This window comes from Vanacampus margaritifer, chromosome 6, assembly GCF_051991255.1.
Source record: "Vanacampus margaritifer isolate UIUO_Vmar chromosome 6, RoL_Vmar_1.0, whole genome shotgun sequence".
Taxonomy (NCBI): Eukaryota; Metazoa; Chordata; class Actinopteri; order Syngnathiformes; family Syngnathidae; genus Vanacampus; species Vanacampus margaritifer.
In genome coordinates, this window is record NC_135437.1 from 10,512,825 (window position 1) to 10,538,103 (window position 25,279).

Sequence of the window (25,279 nt, forward strand, 5' to 3'; positions counted from 1 at the left end):
CACTCATTCAGTCACAGATAGGCACAGATAGACAGTAAATTCTGTGGAGTAAATTTAACTCTATTTAGAGTGGGACTAAATAGACTAGGTTTTGGAAGAGAGTAAAAAAGAAAGAATTACCCAAGGGTTGAGGAGCTTCAGCTTGGGAGACTGCCACACTACCACCTGAGCTATGCCCCTCCTACTGTTTGCTTACATCCAAGAGGAGACCGAAAACATCATTTTTGATCTCTTGGAGATGAAGATTCGAGCTGAGACGAGCAATATACTAACACACAGCAGGTGCTGCTTTGCTCAGGGAGTAGATCGGCTGTCTCCCAAGCTGAAGTTGTGGCTTTGTTCCTCAACCCTTGAGTGACTTTTATTTTTTCCCAATTCTTTATTTTACAATTTGGTCCCACTCTAAATAGAGTCAGATTTACTCTACAGAATTTACTGTGTAGTTATTGGATATGCGTAACTTTAAATGTACATGCAAATAGACACTAAATTGGAATTGCAGTCTAAATCTAGTCATATTGATTGTATTGTAGTGGCCAAATGTATTGGGTCATCGCACAGAGGGTGTTGAGGTCATGGCTCTCAGGTTCATCTGCACCAAAGTCATTCCAGCATGACTTTTTGTCCTGGAACAGAAAAGGGCCTTCCTAAAACGGTTCCCACAAAGTTGGAAGCTAGTCGCTTTGGAAGTTACAGTTGTCCGGAATGTCTTAGTAAAATGAAAAAACACCGAATCAATGAATAATTCAGTGGGAAATTTATGGGGTCAAACCTTCGGTGTCAAAATATGATGTTCACCATTCGATAACTGAGTTGCAGGTTTCTAAGCAGGACTTACCACAAAACAATTCTTGTTTTCAAATATGTTGAGTATCTAATTTAGTTAGAAACCACAGTGTGAAGAAAAACATTCTCTGTATTTTTTCATCACTTGTGCTCACTGTTGGTCTGACAACCAAACCGAGTGGTTTCTTGCATGCCACCAGTAACTCTATTTGAACAGACACTAAGTTTTTAGGGCGCTACCAGGCAGATTTGACAAGCACCCTTCTCCTTATACATCTTTTTTTTTTTTTTAGGGTTGGTGGACAAATTTCTTTTCATGGGACTAATTGAAGTGCGTAAGCCATCATAGCTGAAGTGCTCCCGCAGGGCCTCTCTTTTCTTTTTGCTTGTTTCGTCCCCTCCTCCAACACCAGTTTTTATTATCATTTGCCATATCCAGTAAACAACCTGTTAGTGGAAATTAGGGTCCAGTGAGTGATGAAGCGACACATCATACCCCTCCTGCCTCCTCTTTCTCTCTCTCTCTCTCTCTCTCTCTCTCTCTGTCATACTCCATGCGTCCCTTTCAGCTCTTTCCACTTTTGTGCCCCCGCCCTCTGTTCTGCCTTGTTTGGCACGCAGCCTGTATTAAGAGTGGTGGTGATGGTGGTGGTGTGTGTGTATGGATGTAGGCGGGGGGTCTCAAATGAAGATTGAAGTGGACAAAAAAGCCCTGGCGCAACCTGGAGGTGGAAATTAATAATGATAAAAATAATTACTGCCCCATTCCTCCCTGACCTAGTTTTCATAATGGAGAACGATCGCCCCCAGTTGCACACTATGTATGTGTGTTTAAGTATTGGTGTGTCTGTGTGTGTGCATGGCCAAGAGAATGGCAATGGTGTAATCGGGATGGATGTAGGACAGGACCTACATGGAGACAATTATCACCAAAACTTAGCACACGGACGCACGATCGGGGGTGGAAGGCGACCTGCCTCCACAGCGGCCAACTTGACATCAACCGCAACTGCACTTCCTTTTTAATGTACTCTTGCATCTACATGCCATGTTGACCACGCAGCTCTCTCTGCTCCGAATTTAAAGGGAATGAGGCAGCCGCTTCCATTGAATGGCAAACAAGTCAGACAACTGCACCAACGCCTCCTAGCTGTGCCCGTCTAGGAAAATACTAAAGAAAAGAAAACTCCACCAATGCACACAGTTAGACTACAATTTGCGCTTGGCTTGCGCTGTGCATGAAAATGGTAGAGATAGACCGATATGCTTTTTTCAGGGCTGATATTGATACCGATTATTGGTAGTTAGGGAGGCCAATAACCGATATTTAAAGCCGATATACATTTGCAGGACAAAAAAAAAGTTGGTTTCAAATTTTTTCATAATAATAAAAACACCAGCACTTGACTGATTAAATTTCTTCAAGCACATGTTTATTAAACAGCTTTTGTGACTTGAAACATGTTAAAGGTTTTTTGTTTGCCATCAGCTTTTGCACAAACTATAATGCCAACTCCCAAATAGCCACTAATTCACGGGCTAACTGTTAGCTCGCGGGCTAACCATTCACCCACACACTAACCCCGGGATAACTCCCAAATAGCCGCTAAAAAACGGCTATTAGGTTAGCCCGTGAGCTAACGGTTAGCTCGCGGGCTAACCCAATATCCGTTTTTTGCAAGCTAGCCGGTTAGCTGCTAATCCGCGAGCTAGCCGTTATCTCGCAGGATAATAGCCGCTAATTGCTGCTTATTGGCTGTTTGCACTGCACAAGCAACCAATCAGATGGTGCTGTAGGAAGGGGGGGGGGGGCAATGCTGCAGGGAGTCAACAGCCGCTGACTCAGAGCAGACGGAGGAGAAAAGCGCCCATCGGAACAAAAATAACAGTTTTTAATATATCGGCCATCAAAACAAAAAAAGAGGCCGATGCTGATATTCATAAAATGCTGAATATCGGCACCGATTAACTCCTGGGCCGATTATCGGTCTATCCTTAGAAAATAGGGCCCGATGTCTTGAGCAGGTGATCTAACTCCTTTTTGCAGGTCAAAACACGGCAACTAAATTTGTATTTCAATGCAGGACTATGATTTTCATTTTGTTACTCATGAGGCAGTTTTATTGTTTATGGTAAATGTGGTTGTCATATAACAGCGATGATTGCTGTTTCAGTCAAAAGGGTCATTAGGTGTGGGTCTGTAAGGAAAGGCATCTGATCCTGGATCTGAACTAGAGCTTGTCCATTCTTATGTACAGTAATCAAATGATGTGATATATTTTCAAGATGGCCAACTCTAAGTTCAGTCTTACTTTTAAGCACCACTTTTCCCATTAAGCTTATCAATTGACATCTTTGTGGAAAAAAACAAGCCCCAAAACAGCACATGTTACAAAAAACCTCCCCAAAAAACTAAGAACTGGGAGGAGGGTGTTAAGGCTGTTGGTGTGCCATCATTCTGTTCTGTCTCATCCCGTTTTCTTCTGGATTCTGCTCAAGTTCTGAGAGCAAATATGTCGTTGTTGTTGGCAACTTTTTACTACACAGCACAATTCATATTTACGACTCTATTATTTTTGGGGCTTTTGTATCAGAATCTTGACATAGTCCATTTATTTCTCTCAAACTCAATTTAGTATTTTGCAGCAAACCAGGGCAGCAGTGAAAATGAGTGAGAATTTTCATCTTTTCGTTTTAAATGTGCTGTTTATCATGGCAAATTTTAAACTTAAAGTTCTGAGGCAAGCAATATCCCGTTTTATCAACGAAGATACGTTCCAGACCAACCCACCATAGGTGAAAAAACACAATATAGAGAGACCATATAACACATTTTTTAAATGTAATTTTACCCCTCCCAAACACTTTAGACACATATAAAGAAACTTTTTTTTTTTAAAGTATTCCTTTTTAAAGTATTCCTGTTCTCACTCTCTTGCCCTCAAGAAAAAATTAAGAGAAAACATTTTCAGAAAATTCCCTAAACTTAAACATAAAATGTAAATACATAATAATTCTAATCAGCACAAATGTTTCATTATTTATAAGCCTTCAAGCAAGCATGAAGGACTCGCTGAAGTCCATGCAGATTGGCGCACGCAAAGTATGTTCATGTCCTTTCCTTTTATATTAACTCATTCACTGCCATTGACGTTTATAGACGTCAAAAAATCATTCTAACTATTTCTATTAGTTTAACATTTTTTTCCTATTTTTGTTAACAAGAGTATGAAAACCTAGATTTTTTTATTGTTCATTTAGAACAGATATAAAATTTGTGATTAATCGTGAGTTAACTATTGAAGTCAAAAATTGTAATACCCCGACGAGATGATTATTAAAAATTAATTAAAATATAATAATAATTAAAATCAGGCGATTAAAATTTTTACTCGTAATTAATCGCATAACTTCAAAAGTTAACTCACGATTAATCACAAATTTTATGTCTGTTCTAAATGAACATTTTCATGCTCATGTTAACAAAAGTGGAAAAAAATGTTAAACTAATAGAAATAGTTCAAATGAATTTTGGACGTTTATAGCCGTCAATGGCAGTGAAGTGATGGTAATAATTATTTCAATAAATTGATGTCTATGCTTCAGGAGGTGTGACGCATATAACTTGACGCTGTTGTCGTATTTACTAATGAAATACATTGGCATCCACCACACATATCAACAGATGGCAGAATCTGTCGGCTTACGTCTGGATCAAATCGCCACAATTTAGACCTGGTTTCACCTGATCTAGAGTGTAATTTAATTTCTCTCACCAAATTGTCAGTTGTGCCGGGGGAAGGGGGCTGTAATAGAAAACACCCCCTGTCTGTCAGGATGCTCAGTGAGGCGCAACGTGGTCTGCCAAATTCCCCAAAATGGTAAACTAGACTTGGTCTGGCATGAAAGTGAATTTGTTTTTACGCTAAGCATGTCTGTCTACAAAAAATATGGCTCTGTATATTGTAGTATGAACACCTCCATCAGTACATTCATGTTGTGTCCCACCGTGATATTAAACTGAAGGCACGCAACACTAAATTTGGACTTGCCTGTGCTCTGTAAAAACATAAATATATTTTTTAACATAAATAATTGTTTATAAATCTGCGATATAGTGTGTTCACTGCGGTGGCCTCATAACTACAATAGACCTTGAATCATCACTCAAATCAAGTCTGTGCATATGTGCATGGAGATATTTAAAAACTTCTGTCAAATGTATGCTCCCAGTAATTGGCACCTCACACTGAATGTTGCTGATAAGAAAAGTCTAAACTAAATTATATTTTACTTGCTGCTCTGTTCTCCATCCTGCTATAGAGCATGGCAACATGACGGAAAGGAAGAAAGTGCATTCAAAACTTCCAGCCTGATCTCTTTAAGAAGTTTGCCAGCAAGTTAATTAAAAGTACTTAATGATGAAGAGCTTTAGGGCTGGTTGTGACTGAGATAACCGTTCACCTCTCTCCTCAATCTTGGCACACCGGTCCGTCTAACTGACCTTGTAGGACCTCCGGGAGTATATACATCCTTGGAAAAGTTAACGCCTTGCTGGAACATATGCTGCTTGTCGCTTTATCATCACAGCAAGCAATGCGGTGCTATTGCTCAACATAGTAAAACAAACTCAGGAAATAGTAGCACACCTGCTCCTTGTCACTTTGTCACGCTTCTTTGCATCGCTTCATTTAGTGGTCTGATGTCATGCAGCAAGGGCCTGGATTGAGTCTGAACTTCGTGTACAAATGACATGTTAAATGATTCTCCAATGGCTGAGAGAATTCACCTGCTCACTAAATGTGACTGCGTCCAATCTATCACAGTTGTGAACACGCCTAACACATGCAGAGCAGCTTTCCACCATTCAGTCAGCAATTGGAAAAGTTAGGTGCCTTGTTCAAGGGCACCTCAGCTATACTTGGAGGACCATGTTCTTAACCCCTAGTCCACAGTTGGTATTTTTTCATAACAAATATTTAGTTTTTTTCCCCCAGAATAATAAGTGACCTCCATGTTAGAATAGAAAGACAGACTGAGTGAGGCTTTTATAAATATTTTCCTGTGTGTGTACACATACACTAGCTTGTGTTGGAGAAGCAGCTCGTCTGGCAGGTGAATTGCTTCACTTGAACCGAAAAATAAATAAATAAAACATTCTATGTTGTCAAACGAAAAGAAGCAGACATGGGCAAGGCTACAGTGTGTGGTTTGTTTGAGATTATTTAGCGTGTGTTTGTCTGTGTGGTGTAGCCCTGTGAAAGCATCTGGCCTGAATACGCGCCCGCTGTGGGTCAGTCCGTCGGTTTGGACACGACACAGCCAGCCAGAGTGTGTGTCCAGCTTGATGCTTTGTGTGTTTGTGTGCATTTAACCACAACGTAGAGTCAACACACGCCAACCCGATCTCACACAGTTCACAGGTTTTCCAAGCTGACATTAGGCAACGTTACTTGTCAGTAAATAAACTTATTCTTTTGGGTCTTGGAAAACCTTGGATACCTTTTCTTTGTTTCCGGCCATTCGGGTTTGACATAATGGATCCAGTGGCAATGGGCTTTAAACAAAAGGTATGAGCAAGGAGTGGGAGCCCTTAAATGAACATTTGGGGCCATATTGTTGTGCAATTTATCTATTTAGACAATTTTTATATTTACCCTACAGTTAGCTGCCGGCATTCATGGGGCATAATGACTGGCCCTGCTCACGAATACCCAAAACTCACGTATAATTGATGCCAATTGAAATGCATGAAGAAAAAACAAAACAAACATTCTTCAAAAAACACAGATAAACATTGAAAATAGCATGTAATGTCTTCATTCACAGAGCCGATAAATGTTGTCAGTGGCGTAACACTATGCTGAGAGGCCCCGGTAACCCCCAGCCCCCCCCCATTTCCCCCCTCATCCACCGTCCACACACGAGCGCTCCCGCGCACACATGCACGCGCGCACATAGCCATTGGAGAGAAGTGTGACTTGTCACCAAGGACTTTTGCAGGGCCTCCAATTTCAATATTTAAATTTCAATGTGCGATGCTTGCTGTCATATTTATAAATGAAACACGATGACATCCACCACACACATCCGTGGAGCTCAGAATCTGTCTTGCCTGCACTTTCACCTTAATCAAATCCACCAAAATCACGTTACACCAGCGCCACAACTTAGACCTGTTCTCACGCCCTTGGTTCTTTGGAACGCCCAGCAGGGGGCAGTGTAGTCTGCCAAATTCCTAAATATCGACTTGCAGGAGGAGAATCAAGATGCACCGGTTTGTACGCTGTCTACAAAAATATTGCCGTTGGAGTCTTGTCCAAAACCGCAACCCCCAATTGGGAAAGGCTGGAAAGGAAAAGACACTTTTGCCTCTCTCAATTTCCATTTGAAAAATTTACATCTTTATTTTACTTATAATAATTCTTTTTTTCCCCAATTGATCCAGAATACATAAAATCCAACATTGTAGCTATTCAATCAATGATTTGACAGTTGACTGACTTTATTTTTGGCATAGACTGCTTGAGTGCTTATTGCCGTGACTGTGATGTCTGTGCATGGCCTTGAACTGAGCAGATCCTCATTTGGCAAAATGTGTGTAAGGATTAAAAAGAGGAAGGGGAGATGTGTTGGGTGTGTACAGCGTGCATGTGAAATGCTCATCTCCAGTGGGGGTTACAAAGCGGCATAATTGCTGGTGTCTGTGCTGGAGCGATGGAGGGGAAAAAAGTTGGAGAATCCAGTGGAAAAGGAGATTCTGGAAAGGAAAAACAAACTAGTGTTGCCGAAGAAGGGAGGAGATATGGAGAGGTTGCAGAAGTGGGAGATTGAAAATGGGGAGGGATTGTGGGAGGAAAAATAGATGTGATAGAGGCTGGGAGAGGAGCAGGCAGTCTGGTGGATGGGCAAAAAGACAAAGGCAAAAGAGAGGAGAGTGAGTGGGATCTATCAGGGGGGCTGGTTCGACTTGAACACACTAAGCTGCATGCAGATCTCAGCTCTTAAGAGAGAGTTACCATGAGGGTGCCAAAGCAGTGCTTTAGTGAGCCTTGAAGACGGCGTGGAGAACGCAGAACCAGGAAGAGCTTAAGGAAAAGCCAGATTGATAGACAGTGAAGAGAAGGAGGAGAGGGGAGGCCGTCTCGGAGCTGGTGTTGAGCGCAGAGAGGGAGGAGAGAGGGAGCCGCGCCACGGGGAGGGGGGCGGGAGGTATTTAAGCGCTGGAGCAGGACAGCGCAGCCGAAGCTCTCAACTCCCTGAGTGAAGGTAGGACAGGGAGAGGAAGCAACAGAAGAACTGAGCTTCTTCCACACGTTTTCATACTTTGACTCACAACACACACACACACTTTTGGACTTTTTACTCATCAGTGGACTCTTCTCCCTGGAATCCCTCTACCTGCATCCTCTTTCATTCATTCAGCACTCCCCTCAAATTCACTCTCTTGCCCTCACGCTTTGAGGGCAGATGGCATCGGCGTGGGCCTCTGTCTGGGGCGCCTTCGGCTGTGCCCTGCTGGCCCTGGTCCTGGGGAGCGGCAGCGTGGACTTCGGGGTGCCCCCTGCGAGCTTTTACCCCCGGTTCAACCCCTTTTTCTTCCTGTGCACCCATCACGCAGAGCTGGATGGAGTTGGAGTGGCTGAAGGTGGAGGCGAGGTCCTGCTTACCCTTCAGATTATGGGCAATCCCACCGCCTACACCCCAGGACAGGAATATCAAGGTGTGTCCATCTTTTTAATTATTATTTTTTTAAATGTGGAATAAAAATTACTTTTTAATAGTCATAGTTTGTATATACTGTATTCTCTTATTCTGATTGTGAAATTTAGTTTTATTATTGAATGTGAAAAATGTTTCTGTATTTTTTGATACTGATTTTAATTTGAAAAGTCTACCATTACAACATGATCAGTTTAAAACAGAACAAAAAAAAATCATTGGAGGGACAAAGAAGAAATATGAACAAACCTACAATTCAATCTCAAATGACACTTATTTGTGTTTATAGTCAAAAATACACATTTCAATCAGGTAACGTGCACTTTTTCTCTGTCTTTACGTGAAAGTTTAGAGTCAGTTTAGATCAGGTGTTTGCTGTTTGGAAGCGTTGTTTATGTAACTGTTAAAAAATACTGATGCTGATTTGAGCAGCTTTTGGTGTTTGACTAACCTGTGATCCGGATGCTCCGTGCGTAGGCAGCTTCTCCAAAGCATCAGAGAACTAAACGAGAGCGCGCGCGAAAGAGAGAGCGCGTGTGTGTGTGTGCAAAAACTGTGAGTGGCAATGGACAAAGAGAGAAAGGAACAGTTAAAAAAAAGGCAAAACATTTCAGTTGAGTTAAACTGTGCTTTGGGTGCGAGAGGAGACTGATGAATTGGGCTTTTCCCACGCTGATGCGCTGGCACCTGGCTGTGGAAAAGTGATCCCTCGCGATGGCTGCAACGGTCTCACCACTGCCCTTCACTGGCTGTTGTGACTTAACACTGCGGACAGTGACCCTCACGGGCCATCGCAGTCCTACAGAGGTCACGTTCCCATGCTACTGTCCTCTCCTCAAGAGTCGTGTATACAAGTTTGATTTATATTACACATTTGATCTCGCTCTCAAAGTAAAATAATATACACTATTTGTGTGCTCTTCTCTGGTTTCATTTCATTTTATGCGGCTGAGTTCTAACACTCACCCTCGCTTGATTAGCGATCTTGTGTTATCTGAACAAATAAACTTCTTGAATTCAAATAGCATCTGGTCAACTCGGTTTGTTGTGAAAGAAATGATGAAGGCCAAGAAAAGCCAGTAGTCTGGAAGAATCAGTTTGAGCCTTTTTGTGGAAAATACTCAGGGATCGAGCCTTGAGTCAAGCACCTTTTAACTGGGACTGGGCTTGTATGGGGAGATTTGAATAACTGGCTGCTGGATGGGAGGGATGGCTCGCACTGAGCGGTTTAGATAATTAGCATTAGAAACGTGGTGGACTGGGAGGAGGGAGAGATTTAAATACGACCACGGAGTGAGGGGGAGATTTGAATGACGATGAGAGGATTGAGCCGATAAGATAGGAGCAGCGTGGCTTACACGGAAAAAACGACAGGCTTCCAAGCTGCTCACTTTTCTTTTTCCGCCTGTGTTTTGGCCCATGATGACAACTCATTGTTAAATTTCTGCGGGTTTGACTAGAGAGGGTGGAAGGCTGAATGGCAAGTGAACAAGTGAAACATGGCAGGCTGTATACCAAGTCAAGCAATATTTTTTGCCCCTTCTTACTTGCATATCTGTGAGGAAGGTATATTGTGGTTTGAGTGCAGAGATAGACTAATCATCGGCGCTGATATTTGGCATTTTGACGAATAGCCGCATCCGCCTCTCTTTTTTTAATACAAATATTAAGGCTGATCACGCAGTTTTTATTTGTTGCAAGCAATTTTTCTTGTGGCAAAGAAATTTTGAACATGTGCAGACAGTTTTTCATATGAACATCTTTGCAACCTTTTGCAACTTTCTTTTTCACAAAGCCTGACACAAAAAAAAATATTTGCTACATTTGCAAGCATTCAAATCGCTCACTAAGATGCCAGCTTGATCTGCAATGCAATATTCGTCAATATGCCAAATATCTGTGCCGAAAAATGGATCTATCCACTCTCAAACCACATTGTTACTTCCACGGTGGTATTTGGTAGTGCGAGCGAGCACAGATATGACCTGTTAATAAGAAGATGCAAACATATTGCTGGTCTTTGTATACAGCTTGCCATGTTTCACTTGTTCATTTGACATTCAGCCTTCGCGTCCTCACTAGTCAAAACTGCAAAAATGTGAGGTTCCTTCATGAGCCAAAACACAAATGGGGGAAAAAAAGTGAGTAGCTCAGTGATATACCAGTTTAAGAGATCAATTTAAAACTGGGCTAACTTCACATAACTTTTTATTTATGTATTTATTTAAATTGTCACTTAATTATAAGATGTGCCGCTGAAACTGGGAAAATACACAGCAAATCGGTCAGTGTTAAATTTCCAGTGTTCCATCAAATATGCAGTAAGTAGTGTTATTTGAACACTTTTAGGATAAAAAGTTACACTGTCAGAGTAAATTTCCTTGAGTGTTGGGGTGGATGTTGGGTGTAACCTGAGTAGCACAACCTTGAGTGTTAAATTTCTTTTTCTTCTAGAAATTAAAACAAAAATAAGTGAAAGCTTAATATTTCAGTTATGTATACATTTTGGAAACATTTATTTACTGTTTGTAGAAAACTTGGGCATTTCAACCAATTTTTTAAAATGTATTTATTTTTATTTTGACGCTAATATTTTCTCTTTTACTGCAAATGAATACTGGCTCAAAATATCGGTTATCAGCTTTGAAAAAAGACATATTGGTCAATCACTCTTTAAGAGCTTCTTCCAGGTGTTAAATTCACAGATTCACAATGTGCCCCATTCCCTAACAACAAACTAACAATCCTTCCTGCTGACATAGTGTACATATTTAGGCTCACTATTATTATTATTATTATTATATGTTCATTTCTAGATAAATAGCTGCCATCTATTTGGCTTGGCTTGATCTAAATTGCTTTTATGAGATCAGTGGCCCTCACGTTTGGTTAACGTGGTTTAATCTCCCAAAAGCAACATGTGATCTAACCAGTGAGTGAGCTCCATGAGGAAATGGTGGTTGTCAGGCATCAGAGATGTCGGCCATGTGCCATGTACAAAGGCTTGTACGACAGAATGTCGAAGAAATGCCATCCCAGCGAGTTTACAGAGGATGTTGCATATCAAAAATGAATTGGTGAAGTATTTAAAGGCAGATGAAGGAGGTGAAAGTCGGACAAAACATCCAAGCTTTTAACACCAAGCAGAAGATTCTGTGCGGCCCGTTTGCTTTACAGTAATTGAGTTTCTGACCTGACCTCGCTGCCTCCTCCAGTGTTGCTTCGGAGCGATAAGACTGGGATGTGTGGGCCGCGCACTGTGTGTGTGCGCTGTAGATTACTGTATTAAGTTATCAGAATGCAATGGTCGGGAAAGGTTACCGCTTGCGCTGCGACTGTTGCCAGGATTGTGGTGGGAAAACAAAATGCGCAGAGAAATAGAGTTCTTGGAAACGAAAGAGAAGAAGCAGTAAAAAGATTGTGTGCTCTTCAGGTCTGCACGAGACAAAAGCAGGTGTCACTCACACGTACAATCAACGTTTGCACTTATCTTCAGGAGGGTAGCGCAGGAAGGTCACGCTGGGATCGGAACTGTCCTCAAAATAACCAACAGTTCATTTGCTATATTTGGGAAGCAGATTTCTTGGTTGGTTTATGAATTTCCAGTCAAATGGAGGGACTAAGGACGAGATCTGGATAAAGGTTCCCATTGAGAAATTTACAGGTTTTTTTTTTTTACATTTTGAGGCACTATGGCGTGAACTGAAAAGACAACCGCCTTACTTTAAATGATGTTCAGGGGTCATCACCATGGTGTCCGCGGCCACCAAGTGGCCTCCAAAAATAGCGCACAGGAACATTGTCATTTTGTAGGAAATAAAAAAATGTCAACAATGGAAAATATTTATAGAAATAAACTGTTACATATTAGTATCTGTTTCCCAATTATGATGAGAAATCATTAATGATCAATGTATTTACATGAATGATTACTCATTATGATAACTAGGGCTGTCACTATAGCAAATCTTTATAGAATTGATTATCCTATTGATTACTCTGATAATCACTCTAAACCCGTTATGAGGCAGAAATTCTTGAAGTCGTTTTATCCTATTTTTTTTCCAACCCTAACAATAACATAATAATAACTAGAAAAATTCCCGTGGAAATTTTGAATGGGACTGCTGACTCTTGTAAATGAGCTGAACAGTTTAAAATTTAAACGACTGGAATCGGTCAAGAAATGTGGAAGTTAACCATAATCAACATCAACTAAAAGTATCTCACTGTCCCTGAAAATGTATTTAAAAAAATGTAAAAGAGCTGAACAGTTTAAAATTTAAACGACTAGAATCGCTCAAGAAATGTGGAAGTTAACCATAATCAACATCAACTAAAGTATCTCACTGTCCCTTTAAGAGCCCACACACATCTGACTTGGAGACGTCACGCACCCACATTCCATTGATATTGTATGAGAGACGCACACCGGGAACAAAAGCCTCTCACGACTTAACGGTTCAAGATACAGATTCAAGAAATGGCTCTTTAGAACGGCAAGGGCTTGGGGAACACGAGCATGTTCTCATTTTTTTAATCGGATGAAAAATTACCAAATGAGAGCAGGTTGAAAACTTATGATTTATCAGAAATGCAGGGGTAAAGGCGCCTGAATTTAACATGGAAGAGATAGGCGAGTTTGTCCGACTTCTCCTCGCTTAAAGTGAAAACAAAGGTACTAAATGACACCTTAGCTAAATAAAAGTTAGTTTGTCTGAAAGAAGACACTTGTCACTACAAAATGTGAGAATTTGATGTCTAGTGAGCAAAGATTGTGGCCATAGTGACGAGTTGAAGTGTGATTAAACATAATTCGAGCTAATTTGTTATTTCAGAAGTGTGTATCAAACTGGTAGCAAATTAGTAGAAAATAAGTACCGGTAACTCAAAGCTTCAAGGAGTTGATCATACTCACATACACATACATTCTACATTATTTCTATTATCGCCTATTATCGGCACTGTAAAAATGTTCCCCATACAGCAACATAATGTTTGCAGGAAGCTAAAAAAAAGCTCAATTTTACTCATGTAAATTTGAAAGCCCAATGGAAACATTAGTGGAGAAGCGGTGGTGAAGAGGTGTCCTGCAAGTGAATAAGCTGGAAAAATGGATGTGCTGGAGCGGGAATTGGGCCACATGCTTTTTGTTACGTTGATGGATTTGGTGCAGCTTGTTGATTGCACCCTGGTTTGACATAATGTGTTCAGTTGTTGTGAAAGTCCGAGTTGTGTCAGCTTTTTCAAAGCCGGGATATGTCAGTACAGTATGCCAATAGGATGTCACTTATGTCTAACGTGGTTTTGGTCTTTTGTCTGAATGTCAGTTGGCATATGATGTTGGCCTATTCTTTACTCATGATCCATCATGCATAATAATGACATAAACATTTGTTTCTACACACAATTTGACTTTATTATCACCCTCTGGGGAAACACATAAGATTCATTGTTTTCAAATTCAGTTGGCTGTCTCTCACGACAGAAATTTCCTTTTGTCCGCAAGACACAGGTCACAGTTTCTTTTTGTTTTGTCCCCCCCCAGATACTCAAATAATGCGGGGTTGTAACATAATCCAAGGACTTAATATTGGCCAAAAATGCTATCTCTTTTTCCAAATTTGGTGAGGTCAGATTGTTTTTCCTCATAGAATGACACTGAAAAGACAGTTAACAGTTTCAATTGAGCTGACCTTTTTGTTGAAAACTGATTTTGTTTCACAACATATAAGGTACATACATGTTATCATAAACAATGTGAGAATATCTGGAGTTATAGTGTGTTGTTGTCTTATGCGATCAGATATTAATTCCATGCTAGTAAACAATGGCGTCTCTAACACAGGGCATCTGAGAAGATACACTTTGGGCATAACTACTCTGTTGCTGCTTTTGAACACACGTTACAAAAATAATAACTGGAGGAGTTGCATTTTTTTAACAAATGCTGGAAACAGCAAAAAAGCCTCTATTGTTTGTGTCCAAATCATGAACAGACCGGGTGACCACAGAATAAATCCGTGCTTACCCTGACGACGCCTTAAAAATACAACAAAAATATAATTTCTGGTGTGTGAGAACATGTCTGGCATGGACATTCTCCTGATGTGTGCTAAATGTCTGGAAGGACAACAAAACGCCGGACCAGATTCTCAGTCTCAAGTGAGATATTTGCTGGCCAGTGCTTCATTGTGCCAAGTTAATAGAGTCAATTAAAGATTAAATGAGAATTATTGTTATTATTATTATTGTTATTATTATTGTTATTATTATTGTTATTATTATTGTTATTATTATTGTTATTATTATTATTATTATTGTTATTATTATTATTGGCAGCACGGTGGCTGACTGGTTAGCACGTCCGCCTCCTAGTGCAGAGGACGTGAGATCGAGTCCGGGCTTCGGCCTTCCTGGGTGGAGTTTGCATGTTCTCCCCGTGCTTGCGTGGGTTTTCACCGGGTACTCCGGTTTCCTCCCACATTCCAAAGACATGCATGGCAGGTTAATTGAACACTCCAAATTGTCCATAGGTGTGATTGTGAGTATGGTTGTTCGTCTCTGTGTGCCCTGCGATTGGCTGGCAACCAGTTCAGGGTGTACCCCGCCTACTGCCCGAAGCCAGCTGGGATAGGCTCCAGCACCCCCGCGACCCTTGTGAGGAAAAGCGGTCAAGAAAATGGATGGATGGATTATTCTTATTATTATTATTCTTATTATTATTATTCTTATTCTTCTTCTTCTTCTTCTTCTTATTATTATTATTTTATTTCATTTATTTATTTTATTATACAAGATAGTTTTTTCTCCACAAAACCAGCTCTTCCGGTGATTTTCTCTTTCAGATGATGGTAAATGTTTTCAATTTATCTCCAGCCCGCCACCTTCATAATGGGTTTTACGTCTTTTTTTCAATTTTTTCTGCAAACACTGTTGACTTATGTCTGTAGAAGAACATGCCAGCCATGTTAAAGCAAAGGTCAGCAGCACAAGGCCTTGTTTAGGCTTTGGAAAAGCCGATGCTATCAAACCAGGCACTTTGGCCTTATCAGTAAAGCAACACAGAGATGTCATGGAAGCACTGCTCCCATCTTCAAGTTGTTAGTTGCTACATGCCAAAATGGCACTACTGTCGTCTGTTCAGTTTCCTGTTGGATGTCATGCTCACCCAAGAGCACCTCACAATCTTGAGAGCTGTAAAGGGTTTGATTTCGGACTTTTTTGTTGTCAATTTTTTCCCATCTTTTTTCTCTCTCTCTAGCTTCTTGCCTCTGTGTAGCACACGCTTACTTTAAAGAGCTGTTGCAAGAATTGGTCTGTGAACCAACAAAAGGCTGGCCTAGTTTGCATGCAGTCATCCAATTTTGGAGAACAGAGAGACTGACGCAAGTGGAGAGGGGACAGGGGCTAATGGTTTAATGGGGCTCTCCTGTGAGCAAAGGAAAACCAACATGCGGCGCGTAGTTGCACTTTAAAGTGTACCGAACCTTTTGAATTCATTAACTTCGCAGCTCTTCAGTCACTCAGCCTCCCGCTGCTTTGTCTGAATAGCTCACTTCACTAAGTCGAGGGAAGTGTGTCAAGTGCATTACTATTTGTATGGGCGTGTTTGGGTGTTTGGATGTTCCGTCGATGTTGACAATGAATGATGAAGCATTTAAAGAGCATTGTGTTAGCTGGTAAATGTCCGTTCCCATTGTCTGGAGGAGCAGATGGGCAAGAAATGAGAATGGATATGCATTTGGAATCTCCCTTTTGACACACATGCATGCTCGGCCGTGCACGCAGCTTTCAGCTCAAAATAGGTGATCCATCATTTTAAAGAGACAGGTCAGATGTTCCGCGAGCAAAACAGATATGTCCTGATTATCAGGCTTTTAGAATTCATTATATCCGTGTAGCAGGAAAATGACTCTGCTTTTATTCCCCCCTTTGTCAAGTAAATAATTGGCAGGTGATTGACATTTATGTTGGGTGGCAGACTGTAGGTTCTGCTCTGAAAAAGTTGGAGAACTGAATGTTGCGTTCCTGAAAGAATCTTCTCCAATCATTCCATTTTTTTTAAGCAGCTTGTGTGCTGCAGGTTTGCTTGAAAAGCAAGAAGCCATTGAGTGCTTTTCTGTGATGAGGTGTGTTCTTCCTCCTGTCTTATTCAGGCAAGAGGCACTGAGCTCTTACATTTTTTATTGTCCAATTCCTCAATGGACTTTCTCTCTCTCTTTCTTTCAAGCCAAAGCATGCGAGCTCTTAACATGCAAATGCAAATTGTGTTTTCAGTAACTTCCATGAGTGGGCAGATGAGTGGGTGTAAGTACTTTCAGGATGTTTGAAGAGCGTGCATGTCTGTTAACTTACAAACTGGGCTGCGCAGATAGATGCAAGGCTGCGGTGGTTCAAGCATGCACTTGCTTCCCCTGCGTCTCTTTGTGGTTCGTGAAGGATTATGTTTCAGGCAGCATAAGCATCCACAAAAATTTCACAAAGCAACCCATCCCAAATTTTATTTTCCGCATTTTGTAGCACAAAAGCATTGCTGTTTTTCATTACGTCATTCACATCTGCATATACCCAAGATGACTACTTTTCAGGAAGGTCTTTCAGTTTAAACAGTTTAAATTGGTTAACAATGTGTAAAATAAAAAAAAATGTAGTTGGGACAGACCATTTGTGGAAAAAATACAAACTTGACCATACATGGACGTAAGAGGATTCAGAATGTGAATGGGACATATGTACACCACCACTCACCCATAGACAGCTGGGATAGGCTCCTGTCTATGAGGATATGAGAAAAATAAAATAAAATAAAATATAATGGTGGATTGCTTGACAGTGAAAAATTGAATTAAAAATGTTGGTGCTAAATCTGTCAAATAATTGCCATTTATGTTTTTACACTTTCTTTTGAAAAATTGACATATATGAAAAAAGGTGCTCTTGCTATTTTTATGGCAATATAAGAAAAAAAAAACTCAACAATTTCCTATGCGCATTTACCGAACCCTTCTTTATTGAAAAATAAAATGTTACTTTTATATGTTTTATTTTTTTCAAATTCAACACATAGGTGTAAGATTTACTGATGAACAAAGAGAGTAAGTACTCATTTCATCAATCTGGCTCTCTTCATCTTGAAGTCAGAAAGTGTTGTATTCTTGTTGCAGCTTAAGAAAGTGTTTCTTCAGTTTTTCTAAATAGCTAGTTGTGCTAGACTAGAATTCCTCAGCTTGGCATTGCAAAAGTTAGGACGCTGACTACCATCACTCAACTCAACTTTATATTTTTAGAAGACAACCACCGCTGTTTTCTTAACTTTGAGAGCCAATACTAACTTTTTGTGGTTTTAAACGTGTTTTCAGATTCTTTGAAAATCTTCTATCTATCGTGCACAATAAAAATCATGGTCGAATATTTTTCAGGATGCAAAATAAACCAATATACAGCAAGAAATTTGAGTCCCCAGCGTTTGGTTTAAGATGGAACCCAGGAACAGAAAATACAATGAAAAAAGCAGAGGCCTCAGAATTCAACCTTGTTGAACACCAGACGTTCCGTTATACGTGTGAACTGATATTGCACATATTCGTCCGACCACTTTCTTGTTTTGCTCGACATAGTATGAAAAGATTACAATAATAAAGGAATCACACGACGTACCATCACAACAGTCAAAAGTCGACTACTGACTGCACCACATTCCCAGCAGCACAGACCATGCAATGTGGCGTGATCACCTGCAGCCACTGATGGCCAAGTGCGGCGTATCATCACAAATCATTAAAGCCGGGTGTGTATCTTGACCTCCGCGTATCCCTGTGACTGACTCACTGAACCCAGGTTTAGAACCACTGTTATCGTGTCATAGTGTATCATAGATGACATCATCATGACAGCAAAATCGTTGCATCTTTCAGATGGTCAAAGAAAAGCGTGTTTCCCTACAGATTTGTGCACCATTTCGATTTTTTGTCACACTCCCCTCTTTCCTCCACACCATTGTTTTGTCATTTCTCAGCACACGTACGCACTACTGTGTGTTTATGCAAACTCATGCTAATGCCTCCCTCATAACACTGGCCCTGTGTTCATTTTCCTGGTGGACTACTAAGTGTCCTTTGGGTGCACTTGAATTGTGATGGATCCTTTTCAAACCATCTCTTCCTTCCTCGTCACCCCTAGTGCTTGTTGTCTCTTTTATGTGGTAGTTTCCCAGCCGCTGCTGATTGTTGTCAACTTTACCCACGGCCTCTTCCTCTCAGAGAATGGGGCTCCTGTTTGTGGATGGTACACCTCCCTTTGCCACTTCTTCTCCCACTCTAGAACTTGGAACCCCCCCCTGGTGCCTCATTGACAGCTCAGTAATCCCCGCTTTGGGGGCAACGTGTCGTCTGTGCTGATAGCATTCAATGGCTCTTGTAGCGCCTCAGGAGACTCACTACAGAGTAGGCGACGTGGTGCAACTTGCAGGGTGCTGGTGACTCGGCGCGTGGCATTTGCGGATTAGCCGTAGCCCCACACCCCCCTTTTTCCAGCACCGGCCCCCTTCAAAAAGCCTGGCCCACTAGTGCTCGACTTGGCAGGCTGGCAGAGGCAGATTAAACAGCCCCTCGCATGCACAGCTCACACATCCTCCTTTCCAAAGTGACAGCAGGGGTGAGGGGGTTGGTGTTTACAGGGGTCTGAAAATATCTAATTCTCCTAATACTCTGTTGTGAAATACCCTCCATGCCCATATAAATGCTCTATAACTCCAGACCCCACACATTTGTGGCATCAGTTAGCTTAGTACAGCTTACTGTTTAACTTGTCAATGTCTGTCTTACATTTCTGAGTTTGTTCTCCCTGTACCTGCGTCAATTGTTCCAAGTGCTTCAACTTCTTCCCACATTCAAAAAACATAAATGTACACATGACCAATTATACATGGAAATGACCTCTGAATAGTGAAAACAAAAAAGAAGAGCGATGATGATGAGATATTGACTGAGAAAGGCTGCTAAATGAATAAAACTGAGCTCTAAAAAAAAAGAAGAAAAAAAGAACAATGTCCATCATCTGCGGTCTACATTCGAGAATGGCATGGGCATCACAACTCATTAGTTGTTTGCTTTGCAAAACACAAAATGCCATCTGTCGTTTCTGGATAAACAAAAGAGTTTGTTAAACATGTTAACATCATATTTTAAGGTGAAACATTTGAAATTCCGGTTCCAATTTTCCAAAGTATTTATGGCCAAAGCATAAGTTTAAGTCGAGTTGTAAATCGTCGGAGTTACCTTGTGGTCTCGAGATGTACTTTCTACTATTATTTTGCTGATGTATTGTTCCATTACAGACAGTGTGAAACTCCATCAAACAATATTGTGCTGTATTTGCATTCTGCCAGTTTATTGCTAACAACCGTATAAAGGGCTCTTTTTTTTGTTTTTTACATGGGAGTGTCGGCATGTCACAAACACAGCACACACAAACATTTGTTTGTGTTATCTTTGCAATTTATATGCGATTTTGTAAATAGTCAAATCTGATGAATTCTTTTTAAATGGAAAAAAAAAAAAAATACTCTTGGACTAGGTCACTGTTTGCAGCCAATGGCGGACCTTGTTTTCTGAGAATCACCCATACTGTAAGCCAGTACAGTATGGGTGATTCATCCTTAATTTTGAAATGATTGATGCATTCTTTTGTTAATTTACTTGTCTGACAGGGAAAATACAAACTAGTTTAGAATTTGTAGTTCTTAACTAAACTGTACAGTTGCCACTGTAGCGAATAATACAGATTATTGTTTCTTGCTCTTTCACTACAAGGTATAGAGAGACGATTTTACAAGGTCTGGCTAGAAGAAAAAAGGCTGGGAATTTATAGGCCTATGTTAATTAACACTACACTTTTCTAATTAGTCCAATTAAATTAGAAATAAAGACAAAGGCTTTTAAATGGATCTAGCATCAAAGAAAAGTACCTTGTTGTCTCTAATTACTCCAATTAGTGCTTGTAATTAGAAATCAATCCCTCCCCTCTAATTTATGTACCGCACCTCCCTTCACATTGCTCACTTCAGCTTTTCTTCCTTCCACTCAAGCGTTTTATACCTAAGAACTATGGAGGCAAATTTACTCATGTCAATAGTTCACTAAGCTGGCTATGATCTGTAACCTTGACGCCAAGAAGGAGCAGAGAGGGAAAAAGAGATGCAAAAATATCACTTCTTCCTTTCCAACAAGCAGGATGTCTTCCACTTCTATTAAGAGCCAATCTCATGTAGAGCTTTGAGAAAATAAATTTGAGTCAGAATGACATCTGTGGGCTGCCTCGAAGACCTGAAAATATTAATTGTCCTGACTAACCACTATTGAAACAGTCACATAATTACTGGCTGAGTTATTTGTAATGGGTATTTAGTTGACATCTGTTCTTTGACTTGCTGATCTAAATGATTCATTGACTGTACAGAACTATAAATTACTATTTTCCCCCCACTGTGCTTAACTCAAGATGGAATACAACATTCAAAATAAGAACGTACCTGTAATCTATACTGACTTATTGTGTGATGTTGAAAAGTATGTTGCCCGTAGGTCTAAAGATCATCCTCATTATTAAAAAAAAAAAAAAGAGCATAAAGGTTATGCCATTAATGTCAGCTGTTGGCTGTTAGATATTATTAACATTTAAATTCTTTATTTCATATATTAACCATTGTTATACATTATTAACATTTTAATTCTTTATATTAACCATGTCGAAATGTTTTATAGATGTGAGATAGTGTTGAACTCAGTATAATTTGACCTTGAACTAAGCTGGAACATATTGTTTGGTCTAAAAAATTCCTTCTCAGTGTTCTGTGCGAAAACACACATTTGGTCCTTGAGAACAGAATCTGCTTCGAACACACACCCCTGACTCTGTTTGCGCCATCGCTCACGGAAAAGTACCCAGAGAGTATGTTTTGTCTACAAATGAAAGAGAGGCGGTCTGTTTAACTATAAGAAGCCATTTGCCACGTAGAAGACACACATTCGGCACTCTGAAATTCCACCTGTTAGGTGATGTTTGGAGTCTGTCACTATGTCCAGAGATCTCTGTTTTTTTTAATAAATCATCTTGCAAAGGTGTTTTTTCTTACAAGAAATCTGTCTTCATATTTTTTGGAACACGCAAATAGGACAAATAAATTTATTCCTCTTCATGGCCAACATAAAAAAAAAATCGGGAGAGTCACCCTCTCCTACGCCGTGCTCTCGTCATTCACCAGACACATTCAAGAGTTTTGATCGTCCCTTTAGGAACGATACGAAGGCTTACCTTGCTTTCTTAATAGCCGTTTCACATTGCTCGGCAGAGAGCCTGCCACCACTCTACGTCATTATGCACTGAATGCGTTGTGACGTAAATAACAATGGCGGTGTACGTCCAAATAAAGTATCTACAAAATGTATTAAACTGGAAAGGATTTTTGAAAAATCTCATAGCTATGTTCGTAACAACCAAATAAATAATATAGAACAAACTAGTCATTACAGTCGGGTTCCTTTTAAGGCAAGTGCACTGCAGACAATGCTAAACTTCTTCTGGTAAGCCTCAGTGAGCTGTGCAGGGCTGCAAATACAGGCAAACTCAGTAAAAAGAAATACCCCATGGATCCATCTGAGAACGGTTTGGAAGTATTTAATGTCCTTGGATTGATAGTCATAAACAATTGGAAGATACCTTGGGGATATATTTGTGGTCAACTACAACCATGCATTTCTAGTTAACGTGTTTTACATTTCACTAATGACATGGACTGTGGTCTTCCCTCCACACATGATTTAGTCCATAATGTGATGTTGCAAAAGGGAATATCTCTTAAAACAATGGTGGAAGTTTCCTCTATGAACCTGGCTTGAACCGAAGAGTTACAGTAAATACCAGCTAGAAGTCATTCTTGCCATATCCACTAAACTGGAAACCACAAGAATGGTGGTCAGTGATTTACCTCTTGGTAGATGTCTTATAGTACTAAAACACATACTGTATGTTTAATGAGTGTCTGTCTGCACCAGGTAAAGTTTGCTACAGATGAGCACATAATGGATTAATTAACTTCAGGCAACAAAACGGGGACATTAAGCTATAACAATGATGACACAGCAGATTCAGGTGAGAAACATATCCCTGATGTCAGGCCAAAACCTCCTAAGTAAAAAAAAATAATTATTTAAAAAATCCATACTTTTGTTCAGTCCACACATGCGGGTATCTTTATGAATTATCAACCAATCTTAAGTGTTTAAAATGTCTTGTTCTCCTTGATGATACAATGTTAATGGTTGAACAAACATGCCATTTTTGGGGTCTCCTGAAAAGTGACAATTTCGGAGGTACACAGTTTTGGCCCGACGCCAGTGATATTCCCCATCCAGAATGTTTTGCATCTGGCACCAGTCATAAAAAACACATTCTCCTGGCATTACAAACATCTTTATATTAGCTAAGAAAACTAGTGCTGTAGTGAAGACCACACCAACTGAGACCAAGACAATACAGTAGAAACTAGAGAGTATCGAGACCAAAAAAATGCCTTCAATTCCGAGACGAGACGCTTAAAAAGTGGCCTCAAGAACTACAGCACTAGAGAGACACACAGAGAAAAGTTTAGTTGTTATCATTAGCCTAATCATTAGCACTTTTGCAAATCAATTTACATTTGCAAAGGAAGGGGAACACTTTGTTTTGATAGCTTGTCAATGCCAGTTAGCTTCTTATTAACTCATTCACTGTCATTGACGGCTATAGGCGTCAAAAATTAATTTGAACTATTTTCTATTAGTTTAACATTTTTCCCACTTTTGTTAACAAGAGTATGAAAACCTAGATTTTTAAAAAATTGTGTTAGAACAGATATACAGTGAAGTCATGCGATTAATTACGATTAAAAATGGTAATCGCTGATGAATTTTTAAAAAAAAGATAATTAAAAATTGGAAAAAAATAATAATTATTTTTTATTTATTTATTTAAAAAAAGAAAAAAAAGATTATTAAAAATTAGGGGTGTCAGGTGATTACATTTTTTAATCGCAATTAATTGCATGACGTCACTAGTTAACTCACGATTAATCACAAATTTTATATCTGTTCTAAATGTACAAAAAAAATGTTTTCTAGGTTTTCATATTAAAAAAAAAATATTTTTAACTAATAGAAGTAGTTAAAATGAATTTCTGACTATAGCAGTCAATAGCAGTGAATGAGTAAAAAAAAAAAAAGCTGAACTTTTTTCATTATGCCGAGTATTGTCCCTTCCTGGTATCTGAGCCGAGCCATAATACAGTTTCCCATTCAGTATGCCAACTCCTAGTCCTCACTGTCAGGAGTTGTGTGGTCACGGCTCACTAAGTTGTGAGGTAGCACTGGGAAAATGGGAAGTTTCTTAGCGTGGCCAAAGTGGGACCTTGCTGGGTTTGCCCCTTGGAGTGAGAGAGGCAATGAGGTTGTACGGGTGACAATTTAGCCCAGATGACCTCCTTCTCATTTCCCATCAGGGTGGCTCCCAGTGGACCAGGCCATACGGGAAGGAGGAACACTTGGTGTGTGTCCATTTCTGTTATTGGTACTTGTACAACTGCGTAACATGTTCCAGTTTGTCATTGATCATGAGGTTGCGGTACCAGATTTACACCAGTTGACTGATTTAGCCAAACTTGGGGAAAAGTGGGGTGTAAAGTTTAAACCAAGAAGAAAAACCTTTAAATTTAGCCGGATAGCTCTGATGCTTGAATGATGGCTGATGCTTGAATCTTGATGAAAATTCATGAATGTGTGCAAGTTGGTGCCGATCCAAATTCTAAATAAGGATTATCCCAACATGACAGATGTTTGTGCTCCAGTGAGTATTATTCCAGTTTGAATGTTCATTTTATTTGTGGTATTTCCTCATTTGTGCTGAAATCTGTATTTCCACAGAATTTGTAAAGGGTTGTGGTTTAGTGTCTTAAGCCAATTTGGTATTTGACTGTGTTTGAGCATTCCTTCAGATTTTGTCTTGCAGCTGGTAATTTCAATTTTTACAGTCTGTATTCATACTGGAGTTTTTTTCAGTTTGTTCCCTGACTTGCGTGCCCCTAATAGCAATGTCGCTTTTTGCAATCATTTAACCAGTTCATTATTGCTTACACAACTGAAGGGTGCTTGACAAGCTGCATATCTGAGGCTGTGTCTTGGTCTGCAGAACACATGGTGTTGATCATGAGGACAGCTCACTCTCCAGTCCTGGCAGTCACCAAGCGACAGAGGGAACACATTATTTGTGTTCCTGAACCCTAATCCAATCTAACCATTTGCAACAACCGCTAATGCTGCATCTATTGCTGAATAATATGCAGATTTGGTTTTGTTTCATGTGCAGGATATTAATGCTTCAAGACTCAGTTTTGTTGCCTTTTGGTATTACAGGCCATTTGCCCCTAATTCTCATGTCATCATATCAGGATTTAAAGCAGACTTATTTAGAATTTCTCAATTTTAAACAGTTTTCTATAACATGTCAGTGATGTGCTTTTGTCAAAAAATACCCCAAGGATAAGAAATGACAGCACACTTTATACCAGATTTTTTTAAGCCTCTCAGAATTCAGCTTTTGCCACAGTTTTGTATACCATAATGACTGGGGAGTGAAGCTAGGGCTTAGGACAGCGGACCCCATAGTGTGAAGGATAAAAATGAGTGCCCATTAAGAGAAAAACATTTTCTCTCGTGGAGTGGAGACGGCACTTCAATAC

The 25,279-nt window shown here is 40.0% G+C and overlaps 1 protein-coding gene across 7 annotated transcripts in view; it reads left to right on the plus strand.

Moving 5' to 3' along the window:
• The window catches only part of reln (reelin), a 143,381-nt gene that overhangs the window by 19,664 nt on the left and 98,438 nt on the right, over window positions 1–25,279 (plus strand). For 4 of the 7 annotated variants that reach the window (XM_077568011.1, XM_077568013.1, XM_077568012.1 and 1 more), the window contains exon 1: window positions 8,043–8,509. In XM_077568011.1, coding sequence (XP_077424137.1) covers window positions 8,257–8,509 — 253 coding nt within the window. In that variant the 5' untranslated portion in view covers window positions 8,043–8,256. Of the gene's footprint in view, window positions 1–8,042; window positions 8,510–25,279 lie in introns of those variants that run through there. The other 3 variants (XM_077568015.1, XM_077568017.1, XM_077568016.1) reach the window with 1 other exon arrangement.